Genomic DNA, 17,209 nt, shown 5'->3' on the forward strand with positions numbered 1-17,209 from the left:
AATGTTCTAAAACTAAAACCTTGTAGCTGTTTGAACCGAAAAAAAGGCCCTTATTCTGCGCCTCGAGTGACGTGACGATAGTAGAGTCACCCAAGTCACTCTATTCCAGCAGTCGGTTTAGGTGAGGAACGTCACTTCGGATGAACTTTGTGAGTTCTTACCCTAATCTCGTAGTCACCGTGGGTGAGAATCGTCGCATTCGGGTGACGATTTTAGGTGACAATTGTCGGTACCTTTCCAGGTGGCGACATGATAGAAATTTAATGAAAAATTGATGCAAAACGGAATAATTAGAATGTGACTATATTTAATTGAATTAGTTTGATCATTTTAAAACAATCTGATAAATTTATCCACATTTTTTTAATAATTCAAAATTGTTTCTTGAACAAACAATAGAAATTTTTAATTGATTTGGGAGCAAATAAATTTGTTGATACTTACAATTTACAATTTCTTGGACTCATTAAAAATTATAAAAAATTGTACATTAGTACAAAGTTTTACTAGTTTTGATACAATTCAACCAATTTACTTAAATTTTGAATATAAATTAACATTTTTTTGATAAAAAAGACAAATGACATGAATGGAAAGGAAATTTTTATTTTATTTAGTTTCGAAAACTTTACGAAAACAAAAATTTTATTATGATAAATATAATAACCATAATAACAATAGTAACCCGATTTGGAGTCTGTATGGAATAACCACTATCGATTGACAGTAATCCGTCGATTCTAATGGAACCCGATGACTCCGATTCTCCGGCCTTACCAACTACTAGTTGTAAACTTTACTTGCGTATGACCTGATCCACTATCAACCCTTCTTGGTTTCTTTTTTTGTTCGGCTGCTGAGCTACATTCCAGCTGTGATTATCCCCCAGCTGGGGAGCCTTCAACTGATTTTTCACAATATTCACCGTATTTTTGAAGGTGCAAACCGCTTTTCCGGTATTTGGCAATTCGGCATCGTTTTCCTGTAAATTGGAAGACGAATCAGAAGCCATCGCAGGTGTCATTCGTGATCAACACGACCGCGAAATCTTATCATTAATCTGGAGCCGACGGATTTCTCAACAGCAATCCTTGTGGTCATAACTGTCGTGACCTACTGATGGTAACCTAGTTTTTGTTCGTTGGCTTCCGGAGTTTGGTATCATATAGTGCACGGATTTTAATCCTCGATTTGGTACTCTATCAAACGATCCTTGAAACGCTGAAGTTATCATAAACGCAGAGGCAATTTTTGAGATCTGAAAATAAAAAGTTGATGGTAGGTATATTTTTCGTGTGTGCCGTATCTTTTAGCTAACTTACCGTTTTTACTATCTCGACTGACAATAATTGTACAATTATTGTACTTTTAAAATGTTTACAACTAGAGGTCCCAAGCTGGCACATTCGCTAAAGATAAAATTCCAGCGTTTCAAGTTCCAGCGAATAGAGTATTTCCTGAGACAGATCGTGGTAGGGTAGCATTTTGTTTTTGTTTTGAAAAATGTTAACATCTACTGGTCGCCATTTTGAACTTGGGAGATTAGCACTGTTAAATTATTTCTTCAAAACATATAATTTATTCAAATTAACATCACATAACATCAACATTACCTTCAAAGTATGTCACGCCTACATTTTTTTAATTTAGGCTAGTTTAAAAAATCAAGAATTTTGCATAACCATTAATATTGCACTGCCAATTTGGTTTCGTTACTATCGCACCATTGAACATGCGTAGTGTTGTTGTTATTTTTACCCTACCACCAGATGCCGAAAATTATAAACATGAGAAATCAGCTGTTCTGTTGACAAGTCGGGAAATACCTTATTCCGGACCGCGTCGATTTCTTCCACCGAATGGCCGACCCGGCACTCTCCTTGAAGCACACATCGCAGACGCCGATGATTTTGTGCAAATCATTTTCGATTTCTTGTTTGGGAGACTTTTCCTCGCTAATTTTCGCCGAAAACTTGAAAAAATTCCGAAGAAAAAAACAAAAATCTATGTTTGACAGTTCGGGGCTCACCCAGTCACTCAGCTGGGAATGAACTTCTGTCACTTGCTCTCACTTGCTGTCACCTCGCACTTAAACCGACTGTCGGAATAAGGTGACAAGAGTCGAGTGACGGTGGGGTGACTCGCCAACTGTCACGTCACTCGCGGCGCAGAATAAGGGCCAAATGGGAATTCTAAAATCTGAAAAAAATGTTAATTGACCAAAAAACTGCAAACAACTCCGTGTGAGGAACTTCATAATTCTTATGCTGACAACTTCGAAATGCATTTCTCAATTTTTCCTACAAAAACTGAGATAATTTAAAAGATAATTTCATTCTTCTAATATTTCCAGTATTTGAAAAAAAGTCGACGCTTTTAGAAACTTAAACTATTATCCCGAATAGAATTGTACAATGAAAAAACCACGAATTCCATATTCACATACCATAAATTTTATGGTTTACACAATGCTTATTATCGTCCACGATACCGTGAATGCACATAAGCATTCATAGTTTTCGACCATACATTTCATCGTTTTGACGAAAATAACCATGAAAAAGGGGTATTGTTATGCAGCGTGACCATGAAAAAAATGGCGATTTCCCATACATCCGGAAGCTAAAAAATATGAAGTTCATGGTGATAACAGCTTCCACTTTTTCATAGTAAAACCATGAAAACCCAATGATTTTCATTGTTAAGGCGCTGTAATTAAAATTTTTGCTCATGGTGGGGTTTTTGTTTTTATTTTTGGTTTTGTCATCATTTTCATAGTTAAGTATTATTGAAACGGACGGATTTTTCAAAACTTTTGATTTATTTAAAAAAAAATAACGCTACATACATTTATTTACTGTTCGCTGGACCGGTCTGAGGCTCACTATTTGGGATTCCGTAGCCGCTTCCGGCATCCATTCACTCGCAATGTGATGGTTTTTTTTTGCTGGAATTTATAAAAAAAATATAGGTTAAACTTGATTGTCTCTTGTAAACTTCAGTTTCAACTCTCCATTGCGTCCATCTCCGAAAACTTCGATTGAATTCTTTAATTTTAAAAATACTAGAAAGCTGCTGATTGTGTAGAGGAAAGAAAAACAAAGTGCCGCAGCCATCAAATCTTCCGTACACGAAAAACTTGGAATGTTTAAAATTCTTATATTTTTCACGCTCGGATGTACTTTTAACCATGAAGTACATGGTCACATTTGAATTCATTGGCTAATGAATGTGATACCATGGTTCTGTTCTATTCGGGATATGCAAAGAATTTTTCATATTTTCATTTTCTTTATTATAGTCAATTCTGTCATCTTCGATTTTCTTGCCAATTTTGTTAATTTTATCGTTTAGGTATTCAATAATTGATTGTTTATAGTACGTTTTGTTATTTTCGTCATTCTTATTATTGTCATTTTTGTAATTCTTGTCACTTATATCACTTTTATCATTTTGTCATTTTTGTCAATTTTGTCATTTTCATAATTTTTGTCAATTTTTGAAGTTTTTTTCTTTTTTGTTTTTTTTATTTTTGTCATTTTGGCACTTATGTCATTTTTGTCACTTAATGTCTTTTTTGTCATTTTTTCCATTTTTGTCATTTTTGCAATTCTGTCATTTTTGTCACTTTTGTCATTTTTGTCATTTTTGTCATTTTGTCACTTTTGTCATTTTTGTCATTTTTGTCATTTTTGTCATTTTTGTCATTTTTGTCATTTTTGTTATTTTTGGAATTTTTGTAATTTTTGTAATTTTTGTAATTTTTGTAATTTTTGTAATTTTTGTAATTTTTGTAATTTTTGTAATTTTTGTAATTTTTGTAATTTTTGTAATTTTTGTAATTTTTGTAATTTTTGTAATTTTGTAATTTTTGTAATTTTCGTCATTTTTGTCATTTTCGTAATTTTTGTTATTTTTGTCTTTTTTGTCGTTTTTGTTCATTTTGTGGTTTCAGTCATTTTTGTCATTTTTGTAATTTTTTTAATTTTTGTCATTTTTGTAATTTTTGTAATTTTTGTCATTTTTGTCATTTTTGTCATTTTTGTCATTTTTGTCATTTTTGTCATTTTTGTCATTTTTGTCATTTTTGTCATTTTTGTCATTTTTGTCATTTTTGTCATTTTTGTAATTTATGTAATTTTTGTAATTTTTGTCATTTTTGTCATTTTTGTTATTTTTGTCTTTTTTGTCATTTTTGTTTATTTTTGTCATTTTTGTCATTTTCGTAATTTTTGTATTTTTTGTAATTTTTGTTGATTTTGTAATTTTTGAAATTTTTGTAATTTTTGTCATTTTTGTCTTTTTTGCAATTTTTGTTATTTTTGTAATTTTTGTAATTTTTGTAATTTTTGTAATTTTTGTAATTTTTGTAATTTTTGTAATTTTTTTGATTTTTGTAATTTTTGTAATTTTTGTAATTTTTGTAATTTTTGTCATTTTAGTAATTTTTGTCATTTTTGCAATTTTTGTTATTTTTTTGATTTCTGTTATTTTTGTCATTTTTGTCTTTTTGTTATTTTTGTCATTGTTGTCATTTTTGTCTTTTTTGTCATTTTTGTCATTTTTGTCCTTTTATTAATTCTTGTCAACTTTAATCAATTTTATTTCTTTTTGTAACTTTCGTTATTTTGGAAATTTTTTTTCTTTTGTGTTATTATTGTCATTTTTATAAATTTCTGTTGTTTTTTCAATTTTTAAATTTTTTATTTTTTTTATTTGAGTAGTTTTTGTTAGTTTTTTTTTATTAAGGACCTTTTTAACATTCGGTCCAATGTTTGTTTTCGTATTTTTAGTAGTTTTTGTTATTTTTATACTGTTTGTCATTTTCTTCATTTTTGTCATTTCTGTCATGTAGTTTACATATATTTATGTTTATCATTCCTGTCAATTTTTATTTTGGTTTTTATTTGTCATTTTTGTAATGTTTTTTGTTCTTTTATATTTGTTATTTTTGTCTTTTTTGTCATTTTTGTTTATTTTTGTCATTTTTGTCATTTTCGTAATTTTTGTATTTTTTGTAATTTTTGTTGATTTTGTAATTTTTGAAATTTTTGTAATTTTTGTAATTTTTGTAATTTTTGTAATTTTTGTAATTTTTGTGATTTTTGTAATTTTTGTAATTTTTGTAATTTTTGTAATTTTTGTAATTTTTGTAATTTTTGTAATTTTTGTCATTTTTGCAATTTTTGTTATTTTTTTGATTTCTGTGATTTTTGTCATTTTTGTGTTTTTGTTATTTTTGTCATTGTTGTCATTTTTGTCTTTTTTTGTCATTTTTGTTATTTTTGTCATTTTTGTCCTTTTATTAATTCTTGTCAACTTTAATCAATTTTATTTCTTTTTGTAACTTTCGTTATTTTGGAAATTTTTTTTCTTTTGTGTTATTATTGTCATTTTTATAAATTTCTGTTGTTTTTTCAATTTTTAAATTTTTTATTTTTTTTATTTGAGTATTTTTTGTTAGTTTTTTTTTATTAAGGACCTTTTTAACATTCGGTCCAATGTTTGTTTTCGTATTTTTAGTAGTTTTTGTTATTTTTATACTGTTTGTCATTTTCTTCATTTTTGTCATTTCGGTCATGTAGTTTACATATATTTATATTTATCATTCCTGTCAATTTTTATTTTGGTTTTTATTTGTCATTTTTGTAATGTTTTTTGTTCTTTTATATTTTTTTCTGTGATTTTTGTTGTTTTTTCTTTGATTTTTACTTTTTTTTTTTGTTAATGTCGTTTTTATGAACTTTTTCATTGTTTTTGTTTCAGTGTTTTCCGTCATGTTTGTGATATTTGTAAATTTAGTGGCATTTTATTCCTAGGATTTAAACTTTTTTTTTACATTTGTGATAATCATAATTTATATTATATTCTGTGTAATATTAAATTATGAAGCATATCGATAAATATCTTTAATTATTTTGACCATTTCACGTTGTTTTCAAATGTTAAATTTTTTCAGTGATTATTGCTGTCGTTACAAGCGTTACATTTTGGAAGAAAATAACACCTTGACACCCCTACTCGTTTTCCGAACGTCACAACACGCAAAAGTTCAGCGAGAGGCGAGAGACAGCATCCAGCAAAACCCATCAGCCAGCATCCGCGCGAGCTGTTCGAATTTGCGAAAAACGTTTGTAAAATAATTAATTAACTGCAATTAGCGCCCTATAACTTCCTCATATTTGTATGTGCAATAAGTTTAAAGTGCTGTTGTAAGAAATCCGTGTCGAGAAAGTGCTAGATTTTGTTGTACGACGCGGAACCAAAGCGGAAAAAGGGTTCTGCGTTTTGTTTGTTTTCATCGATTATTGATCTCATTTTTTTCGCTGTAGGTCAGTCTGCTAGCGAAAATGTTTTTCCATTTTCGCGATTGCCTTTGACAATCGAGTTGAAAATTAAAGTTTCTTGGTGTTTCAGGTTAATCCCCGGGTGGGGCGGCAGCTTTCCAATGTCTAAGATGACCAAAAATAAATTAAATCTAACCCTGCCGCCGGGTTCGGTGGATGTTCCGGCAGGGCAGCAAACCACACCGACTCCGTCGTTTAGGACGCCCTCCGGGACCGAGTACGTAATCGGGAAGCATAACTTGCTGGGCAAGGCCAAGAACAGTATCGATGCACTGACTGAAACGTTGGAGGAGCTCGAGATAGACGAGAATGCCCGTAAACGGATCAAGGTGTTCCTGAGTCAGAAAGAGAAAATCGGAGAACTGAGCGACGAGGATCTGGAGAAGCTGGGAGAGCTTGGTTCCGGCAATGGAGGCGTTGTGATGAAGGTTCGACACATTCCCACCCAATTGATCATGGCCCGGAAGTTGATCCATCTGGAGGTCAAACCGGCCATCAAGAAGCAGATCATTCGGGAGCTGAAGGTGCTGCACGACTGTAACTTCCCGCACATAGTAGGCTTCTATGGGGCATTCTACAGTGATGGAGAAATCAGTATTTGCATGGAGTACATGGATGGGGGTTCGTTGGATTTAATCCTGAAGCGGGCGGGTCGAATCCCGGAACCGATTTTAGCCAAGATTACGAGCGCTGTCCTGAAAGGGTTGAGTTATTTGCGCGATAAGCATGCAATCATGCATCGGGACGTGAAACCAAGCAATATTTTGGTGAACAGCAGCGGAGAGATTAAGATTTGTGATTTTGGAGTGTCCGGACAGTTGATCGATTCGATGGCCAACTCGTTTGTTGGAACTCGGAGCTACATGTCGGTAAGTATCCTGTTAATTTTGAACTGAGAACTTGCATTTCCAGAACCTCCATTCTTCCAGCCGGAACGCCTTCAGGGCACTCACTACTCGGTCCAGTCAGATATCTGGTCCCTGGGACTGTCTCTAGTTGAGATGGCCATCGGTATGTACCCGATTCCCCCGCCGGATGCTCGCATGTTGGACCAGATCTTCCAGGATCGTGGTGGCGACGATAGTTCACCGGGACAAAACATAATCGAACCGAAACCGATGGCCATCTTCGAGCTACTCGATTACATCGTCAACGAACCTCCGCCGAAACTGGAGCACAGTTCCTTCACCGATCGGTTCAAAGATTTCATCGATAAATGTTTGAAAAAGAACCCCGAGGAGCGGGCCGATCTAAAGACGTTAATGGTAAATATTTCCTTCGAATGAACTTTAAACCCAATATTCTTAAAATGTTTTTTTTTCAATTCACTTACAGAACCACGACTGGATCAAAAACATTGAACAGGAGCACGTCGACATTGCCGGGTGGGTTTGTAAAACGATGGATCTGCTTCCGTCCACGCCGAAGCGGAATGCATCACCCAACTAGATCGACCGTGAGGCCGTTCAGAGCGCATTTCCTTAATCTCTTGAATCCAATTTGTATATGTGTGTATTCGCCGGATCGCTGTTGGTCGTAATTGTGTGGAAGCAACTTCCCGAACCAGCTATCAAAAACAAAAACCTGAAACAACAAAAGTCTATTCTCGTATTACATGATATAGTACATATACGGTGTGTAAAAGATCGTTACAATCAATCAGGACAGCGCGCACGTCTCTCGTGTTTCCGTATCCTTACCTTTTGCGCCTAGCTTTTAAGTTGAGCCTTTTGTTTCGTTACTGTAAAAATTCAAAAGTTTCTCACAAAAGTTTATTTTATAAATTTTTTTTGTTCCAATTCGTATTCGTTGCTCCAATTTGTGATTTTTCTCTCGAGGATGGTTTGATTTCTAATACTCAGTCATAATTTTTGTTGCATTATTTTTTTTTAAATGAAAGCTCGAGGTACCCCTTATTTCTTAGGATCATTTTTTATCATTCGCACCAGCCAAAAATTTTAAACTACTCATGCAAGAAAAAGAAGAAGAAAAAACAACTCTGTAACTGAATGTCAGTGTTATATTCCTTATCCTCAGAAATATTTGAATAAACAAAAATTTTCAAGACCCAAACCAAAAACGAATTCGAGGCTCGATGAATTGCGAAGTTACCTGTAATCAGGGTTCAACACGCAGGAGTGCGTCCAATGAGAAAGAGCAAATAAAACGCAGCTCTTTCGTTCTCGGTTCACGGGCACATTTGATTGCTCGAAATTCTCTCGAGAAATTTGCGACCAAAACGCAGATTGAAAATTTTTGAGCAGAGCGAATTCGCGCGCGCCTATTCGAGAGCGCGAGCGGTTCGGAAACTGCGTTTGCGTTTTTCTGCCGCGTGCGTGTAGGAACACCGAGCATCTACCGAGAGGACACGGCGGCTCACCGGACGGCGCGCGCGGCTCTCTTTAGCACACGGTGTGTTCGCCGTGTTTTCGTTATAAAGGGCCGACGGAATAATCTGTGCGAATAATTAAATCAATGGATATGGTAAAACAGATAGAAGCAAACAATAGCCTTGGGTGGAGGGTTATAAGAATCCATGTTAAAAGTTTAAAAATACATACTAGTAATAGTAACCAGCACTAGTAACTATGAAAAATTTACCATGCAATAGTAAAATTTCGCAAAATTCGCCAAATCAAACAGCATAACATAAGGATTGTTAAAATGCATGTTAGAAATATTCTAGCCACTAGTAATAGTTACCAGCACTAGTAACTATGAAAAATTTACCATGCAATAGTAAAATTTCGCGAAAAACGCCAAATCAAAGAGCTTCACACAAGGATTGTTAAAATGAATGTTAAAAATAGAACTAGCCGTGCCTGTTCGACTCGGCCGCTCGCGCAGATTTCGGATAGTGCATCTCGTCGACGAGAACGAGGGGAAAAGATTGAGCGAGCGTGTTTTTGTTTCGAGCGAGAGCGCGTCAACGGCCAGAACGCAAACGAAGAAGTGTTTCGCTCGAGAGGAATGGTTTGCGTGTGCCGCGCGCGTCTAAAAGAGTGCGTTTTGTTGAACCCTGCCTGTAATATTAGCAAAATGATTCAACTGAACTATTTAATGGCCACCAGGATGAAGTCAAACCTTTTATGAGAAACAGCTAGTGAACACCTTTGCCCAAACAAAGGGTGGTCTTGTGTTTGTCAGTAACGAGCCCAGGATCCGTCTGTCCGGCAGACGAAAAGACCAGCCAAACCTCGACCCCAACGATTCAAACATTGCATCAGGGAGAGGGGAGAGGCGATTATCGCCAAGGCACCCAAGAGCACGTATGCAGATGTCCTAAGTCGGGAATCACGTACGGCGAGCTCCTACGAATGATCCTCACATCGGAAGCTGAACTCGTAGGATTTGCAGATGAGAGGCTCCTCGACAGCGGAGGTGCAACTTCTTGCCACAGTAGCTATCCAGGCAGTGGAAAGCTGGATGCACTCCCAGTGCCTGCGTCTAGCCCACCACAAAACCGAGATGGTGCTGATCACCAACCTGATTTCACCCCAAACAGCTGACATTGCAGTTAAACAGTGTGATATCGTGTCCAAACGCGCAATTAAGTACCTTCCTAGGGGTGATGCTCGACGACAGACTCAGCTTCACTAGTCATGTTGACTATGTGTGTAAGAGCGCGGCAAAGGCCACGGCCACACTCACACGGATGATGTTGAACTCATCGGCAATCCGCAGTAGCAAGAGGAGGATACTGTCAAGTGTGACCACGTCAATCTTGCGGTACGGAGCAGCGGCCTGAAGGCAGGCCCTGGGAAGATAATGTAACCTGCAGCGACTTAGCAGCGTTCAGCGGATGATGAATCTGCGGGTTATCAGTGGATACCGGTCCATCTCGTCCGAAGACGCTTGCCTAGTGGCGGGCGTCCTGCCCATCTCGGTTTTGACAGAGGAGGATGCTTATTGCTACGACAATAAAGACATGCCCAACGTAGGAGATCTCGCAAATGAGGACTCGATGTCCAACTGGCAGCACCTGTGGGACAGCTAAGCGAGAGGAAGGTGGAAGGTTGATCTCGTCTGATCCCGCACATCGGGAGAAAGAAGACACGGTGAAGTGGTCATCCATATGACGCAATTCCCTTCTGTTCATGGATGCTTCATGAAGTACCACTACCGGTTTATACATGTGGCTTCACCATATAGCCCAGATTGTGATAAAAACAGGAAACACCCGAAGTTGGCGGCGGTACGTACCAACATATTTGCCGTCTGTGGGCCCGATACGCTAGTAGACAACGCGGTGCAGAAGATGTGTACGGATTTCGACACTTGGTATGCGGTCAGCGATGGGTTCACCCGGATCATGACTGTCTGCAGGGAAGTTGGAGTCAACGGCAGTCCACGAACGGTGTAGGATGAGTAGTGTGCGTCTGGTCCCTTGAAGTTACAAACATAAGGCATAATCTTCTACGTAGTGGAGGGATCCACCGCCGGAAAGTATCCGAGTAGTACCGTTTCATAAGGAGGAAACTGCGGGAATAACACTATACCTTCCTTGTAGCGGTCCTGGCAGGAAAAGGGTTAATCACTGTCGGGGGTTACCCACGGATAGAGAGATTCTCGATTACGGGCGAGCCTCTCGAGTCGGTGTAGGATGTCATCACTGTCGGGAAACATCCGAGTCGTAGCCTTCAAAGTCCCTAATGTGTGCCGTGATAGGAGTTTAGGATAAATGTGGATAAACTGCTCTCGATGTGGCACACGAAGGGGAAGAGAAAGTCGCGGGCCGAAAATCTTAGGGTTGCCAGTCGAAGAAGACCGGACAACGGTCGAAGTAGACTGACCCCATGGACGGCGGGCTGTCGAGTAGTGTGCCTCCGACCCCACGGCATGAAGCTCTCTCCTTTTCGCTGCCTAGAGTGTTGTTACCACAGGTTATGGGCCTAGTACTCGTAGAACGAAGGAGAAGTGAAATCAATGAGTAGACAGTCATCCAGCAAGGAAGCCAATAGAAGGACAATGAGCCCAACGTTAGCATTAGGAGGTCGTTGTGCCGGGAGAAGGTTGTCGAACCAGGAGGCACCTGGAAGATCGTTGAATCAGGAAACCATGTGGAGGTTGACAAGCCAGTAGATCGTTAGACAGGTGTCATGTAAGGTCGTTTGGTCGGATCCATTGGAAACGGGGGCCAGCGGAAGGTCGTCGTGCCATTGATAAGGCATCGGGCCAAAAGAAGATCGTCGAGCCGGAATGTAACAAGTCGTCGGACCGAAGCCACTGGGGGGTTATCGTGCTGGGATCACGACAAGGTCGCCGGGCCTGAATCACTGGTAGGTCGTCGGACTGGAAGGTTGGCAGGTCGGGAATACGTAGAGTCGTCTACATGTCACAGAAGGTCGCCGGCCTGGAAACCCAAATGGAGGTCGTCGAACTGGAACCAATGGGAGGCGTCAGCCTTCAGGATAGGCATCGAGGCAGAAGGAAAGTTCCGAGCCGTACGAAGAACGTCGAGACTAGAGGCATGGATGGTCGTCGGGCCCGAGCCACAGGAAGGTCGTCCTGCCAGATCACGGTGGAGGACACAAAAACTACACTCTAAAGTACAGACGAGACTTGAGGTCGACATAAAGCGGAATGAATAAAACCATGAAACAGGAGTAGTGGGTGAATGAGAACTGTGATATACCACGCACAAAATAACCTAAATCAAGAAAAATCGTATCATCGAACCTTTACATATATTTACTCCAATCAATCTAGGCTAGGGTAGGGGACTTAAACAAATTTTCATCTACAGTTTTCTTACGTTTCACTTGTTTACCCATCGTAGAATAGCCGTCACAAGTTTAGTTTACGTAGAAACTTAAAATAATACAACACATATTTTTACACCGAACTGCGCTTGGTTGCTACAAGCAAAAAACTTACTTGCGTAATAAGAACTCCTGTTCCGGACGAAGAGCTAGTTAGTGTTCAAACTATCTGATATGATCTGAAAAGCAGTTTTAAGGTATCTTACACAACGGTCAGTAGAATCTAATAGAGCTTTTAGCCTGGTTGCTGGCTGCGTCTTTATAGGGTCTGTAACCTAAGGTTTCAAAATAAGTAATTAAAAGATTTTTTCAAACAAAATTCAAACATTTGAAAAAAAAAAACAGAAATTAGTTCGCTCTGCTGCGCAATGCAAGGATGGATGCCTCCGGTTTGCTTTTTTTTAGATTTATCACAATTTTGTTGTTGAATGATTTTCGTGAACCACTGCGTCGTCTAATCCGGTAAGTTTGCGACGATGAAGGTTAGGTAGGTAGTTGACTCTGCATTTGAGGCTTTCGAAGTTCGACGTTCTCCAGAAGCAGAATTTCGCTAAAGTCGATTTAGTTTAAGCTTTGAATGTACGCTGTTTTGATTTAATTGATTTAAACTCGTTAGCAAAAGTGTTCCTGTTTTTTGAGCAAGCATGACATGATTAATCTCATTCTTTTACGAGCATTCGCACACTCGCCTCCTTCGGATAACAGTGTGTTGATTATGTGAATAATTATTGTTTTTTTTCTGATTTTTCTAAGTATGATTGGCGTCTTCAATGCGTTACTTCGTAGTTGGATTACCTCTAACCGTAATTTATTGTGATTTCACCCTTTGAGGGATTTGTTAAGTAGAATAATTTACAAATTGCTCTATCACGCGTGGCTACTCGCTTTGCTGGAGTAGCTCTCTTGCTTACCTCAATTTTGGTGGTCGTCTACCGACTACCGGATGCCAGCCCTCAGTGGTGGATAACCAAATCCACCACTAAGGAACGAAAGCCCCGGTCAAGGAAGTACCAGCGGTTTGAAATATGCCCGGCAGAAAATGGCCGCCGATGAGGGGGGCAAATCTTGACTGCGGTAGTACGTGTTGCACTCCTTCTCTGTGAGTTTGTCGAAAACGGCTGCGTACTCGCGATGGAACGAAATCAGATCGATGTTGGCTCGCCCGAGGGCTATGAAGGCCAGGAACAGAATGTCCCGGTAGATGGAGTGGGTTCGATCGACGCCCCGGTGCTTCAACTTGTGTCGCTCGTTGGCCAACCGCTTGACCGGGGTTAGCAAATCGTTGCAGCGGATGGACGCGATCACCTGTTGCATGACGCTGTTTTTTTTTATGGAAAGAATACGGTTATAAGATTTCGAGTAAAAGTACAAAAACAAACTTACGCCCTATTGATCGATGTTTGATCCGTCAGAAGTGCCTTCAACAGAGGACTAGCTGGTTGATTTTGTGTCCACAGCATGTACATAGCGGGACCGGCTTCCGAATGTAACCGCGGGTTATCCCACAAACAGTGAACTGACACGGTTTTTAAATTGCTTAAAGGATCATCATTTTCACCCTCCTAAAGAAAAGAAAATATAACTCTAAGAGTTGATCTAAAAATTGAGAAATAAATATACAAACCTGTTTGGGCAAACAAAGGTTCGGTAAATGCGTCGTTACATCGATGCGCTCCATCACCCATACCAGATTCCAATAGATGATGGGATGTTCGTCGACAAAGTTTGGCTTCGACGGGGCAAAGTCGCCTTCCTGGCTGAGAATGTTCTCCAACTCTTTGCGCAGGACAAGTGGGTTGAGATATGGCACGCTAATCACGTCTGGATTCGCTTGCTGCTGTTTTGTCGCAGTCAGTGCTCTCCTTTGCGCCCCCGAAAGGATATGCACATTCAGAAACGGTACCGTTACTTTGCTGCAGGCATGGCAGGTGGTGTTCAAATTGGAATCCTCGGCCGACCATCCGGCCATGATGTCTTCGTCGTACAGAAGCACGGAACAGTTGTGACACTGGGAACAGGACGTAATTTGGATCACGTAGTCGGCTTCATTGGTATCGGAAACCTGATGGGTAGAAAGTAGAGATATGTTTTGTACTGAAGTAATTTCTAGCGATTTCGACTTACCTCATTTGTCAAAGGGTACACATTTTCTGGCAGGGTAGGATACGCGTTCAAGCTCACATTAGAGGTGGCATTCTCGCCCAGAGGCACTAGATTGTTGTAGCTGGACTTGCGCGACTCGCTGAAGCGACCCCACAGATCAAACTCGCTCGAGACACGGCGAGATCGAGAGCCACCACCATTCACGGTGCTGCCATCTTCATTCACCAGATCCGATTCCGAACCTAGTGCATCCCGTTCCGAGTAACCGTTGCCACCTCCGGTAAGTGTCGTTCCGGATCCGGTTTTTACCGGTGTCGAATTGGCCGAGATGGCTTCCTTAATCTCGTCTAGCTTTTTGGCCATCGAAGTGGCTGCGTACTTGATGCTACTAATACCACCCTGTAGTATCTCGTTGGATTTCTTACCCGTCAGACTTGGGCTAAAACGGAAAAGTATTAGATAAGTGATTCCATTTAAAAAATTCCCAAAAGGGATAACTCATAGACAAGACGTGCTACTGCACAAAAACTGCAATCAAAACAACGGACAAAACTTAACTGAAGAAAATCAAATGGGCCCAACTTACCTGACGCTGGAAATGCTTTCTATCACATTGGTTGAGAGCGATTTGAAATCTTTTTTCATGGATAAACGTGCAGGTGAGTAACGGCTAAAATGTTATACGAGCGAGCGAGCGGGCGCAAAAATGTAACAATGGAAAAACAAAAAGGAAAGAATAAAAACAATAATGATAATGTTGAAAAACAAAAGTCTAGAGCAATCGAGTCGTTTTATTTATGAGTCTAGCGATACCGAAAATAACTAAGAAGTTAATTGTATGATGCCGGGGCTGGATTCTCATGAACATGACATTTTTTCCTTATCTATTCGTTTCCTCTTTACTCTGGCCTACTTTTCTATATTATAGTCTATTCTGCCCTAACTTAATCTACTATGCCTACTCTGTTCTATTCGTCTCTATGTTTACTACTGCACTACACTCTATTTCACTCTATTCTACTCTATCATACTTAGCCTATCCTATTATATTCTACTCTACCCTATCCTACTTTACCTTATGCTGCCCTTTTCTATCCTACCCTATTCTATCATTACCCAACGCTATGCTATCTTATCTAATCCAATCCTCATCTCTCCTATCTTGTCCTACTGTTTCCTATCAAATCAAATCGAATCCGATTCTATCCTACTTAACCTACCATATCTTACACTACTCTTTGTATCCTATCCTACCTACCCTATTGTACAATAGTCTATGCTACCCTACCCCATCCTTTCTTGTTCTATCGTTTCCTGCTCTACTTTACCTTACTCTAATCTACACTACTTGACCCTACCCTACTCTACTTTACTCTACTGAAATCGCACCTATCTTATCTTTCAATAAGTACATATTATCCTAATCTACTTATCCCCTATCCTAAAGTAGTGTTGGATAAAATTTTTTTTTTTTTTTTTTTTTCATAGCGTTTAAATAGCTCGGGGAGCTGACGCTGGAAATGAAAATTAGAATAGTTTGGAGAAGAAAATTTAAAGTTTAGAGAAGGCAGCGTAGAATAGTAAGCGATCTTGAGACGTTGGTTAAACCATCAAGCACTTCATTATATCCATGGAATATGGATAAAATGCAGTTCAAGATAATAAACCAACCCCTCCCGATACCAGTTGGAGGAAGGACAAGGGTGGGTTCGAGACTGGCCTCTACATACTCCCCAAGCATCTACATACTACGGTTTATAAGCGCATTGAAAATATTAAAAATAAAAAGGAAGGATCTCACCAAGTTATAGGACACCATCTTCAGCAGTTGATTTATGGTTAGATCCTTGGGCTGGCAACCATGTCATGCGAAAGCCAACGTCTGGGTCCCATGATGTTAGGGGATGGCTTGAAGGTTCGCTCAACGTCATCATTGGACCAAATGATTTCTCGGTAGTACATGCCACGATACATGAAAAGAAAACAGAAAAAAAAGAAAAGAGAAAAAAAAGAGAAAAAAAAGAGTTAGTTCATATCATCTATCAATATCTAAGAAGAAGCCTAGCTTAAACTCATAATAAACCGAGATCAAATTAATAGTAGAAGTAAGCTACATTGTTTCTGTCATATCATAGAACCATACTATTTTACCAAAATATGGATGTGAGAGCCTGTTTGCTTTTTGAAGCAAGCCTATTTCAAACTAATAAAAATTCTAGCTCAAATTAATAGTAGAAGTAAGCTACCTTATTCCTATCACAACATCATCACAATCATGCGAATTCAACAAATTATGGATATAAGAGCCTATCTTACCGTTTGAGCATTGCCCTACACTACCTGCCTCACATAGTTGAATGCCTACTTTTGAATGAGATTTAAAAATTGCCAAGACTGTTTGCTTTAAACTATAATACTATCAAAACAACTCAGGTGACAGATCCGTTTCACAAACCTTAAACCACAAAATATCATTTCCATCCAATTAGCCCCCAGTGATTGAAAAAAGCTAGATTTAAGAATAAGCCATCGTAATTCATAAACCGCAAATACACATCCACTGGAGCATTGGGGAGGAATATGGTATTTGAATATGTTAACCTACTCCTTTCTAACTTTCCAACTATTTGAATATATCTGAGAGAGAGAAAAAAAAAAAAAACTCCACCTCCGAATGATCTGAAAAATAGAAAAGAACATTAAGAAAAATAGAAAAGAACATTAAAATGACAATAAAAGGTCAAACAATCATTTCTGATCGGACCAGATTGACCATGTGATTGAGCTTTAGTTAAAAGCCGTGGGACCGACATCTAGGGGTTCCGTTTCACTTATGGTCGGAAGTGATCCGTTGATGCCTATAGCAACACTGAACTGTGATACTCTCACTATTCTATATTTAATGTTGCTATACGTCAAGGTATACCCATTTATATCAAAGTGATATAAATGAGCACTCAATCACGCCCACGGCTAAAGTAGTGTTGGATAAAATTG

At 38.7% G+C, this 17,209-nt stretch overlaps 2 protein-coding genes across 3 annotated transcripts in view; one reads left to right on the forward strand and one right to left on the reverse strand.

The window, feature by feature from the left end:
* The first annotated feature begins 6,052 nt into the window (after positions 1-6,052).
* On the forward strand, positions 6,053-17,187 carry LOC129757628 (dual specificity mitogen-activated protein kinase kinase dSOR1-like). The gene is made up of 4 exons (XM_055754901.1): positions 6,053-6,332; positions 6,418-7,216; positions 7,277-7,612; positions 7,683-17,187. The coding sequence occupies exons 2-4, from the start codon at positions 6,449-6,451 to the stop codon at positions 7,794-7,796; spliced, it is 1,218 nt and encodes a 405-aa protein (XP_055610876.1). The 5' UTR covers positions 6,053-6,332; positions 6,418-6,448; the 3' UTR covers positions 7,797-17,187.
* LOC129757627 (DENN domain-containing protein Crag-like) overlaps positions 12,013-17,209 on the reverse strand; it is an 88,997-nt gene continuing 83,800 nt past the window's right edge. The window contains exons 8-12 of one of the 2 annotated variants that reach the window (XM_055754899.1): positions 14,799-14,882; positions 14,234-14,651; positions 13,734-14,171; positions 13,493-13,671; positions 12,013-13,427 (exon numbers count right to left, since the gene is read on the reverse strand). In XM_055754899.1, coding sequence (XP_055610874.1) covers positions 13,109-13,427; positions 13,493-13,671; positions 13,734-14,171; positions 14,234-14,651; positions 14,799-14,882 — 1,438 coding nt within the window. In that variant the 3' untranslated portion in view covers positions 12,013-13,108. The remainder of the gene's footprint in view (positions 13,428-13,492; positions 13,672-13,733; positions 14,172-14,233; positions 14,652-14,798; positions 14,883-17,209) is intronic. The other variant, XM_055754900.1, reaches the window with a different exon arrangement.

The sequence above is a fragment of the Uranotaenia lowii genome, chromosome 3 (assembly GCF_029784155.1).
Source record: "Uranotaenia lowii strain MFRU-FL chromosome 3, ASM2978415v1, whole genome shotgun sequence".
Classification (NCBI taxonomy): Eukaryota; Metazoa; Arthropoda; class Insecta; order Diptera; family Culicidae; genus Uranotaenia; species Uranotaenia lowii.

Coding starts and splice junctions, on each gene's coding strand:
- LOC129757628 (XM_055754901.1), top strand. CDS start 6,449: ATGTCTAAGATGACCAAAAATAAATTAAATCTAACCCTGCCGCCGGGT. Junction 7,217..7,276: donor GAACTCGGAGCTACATGTCG/GTAAGTATCCTG, acceptor CCATTCTTCCAG/CCGGAACGCCTTCAGGGCAC. Junction 7,613..7,682: donor CCGATCTAAAGACGTTAATG/GTAAATATTTCC, acceptor ATTCACTTACAG/AACCACGACTGGATCAAAAA.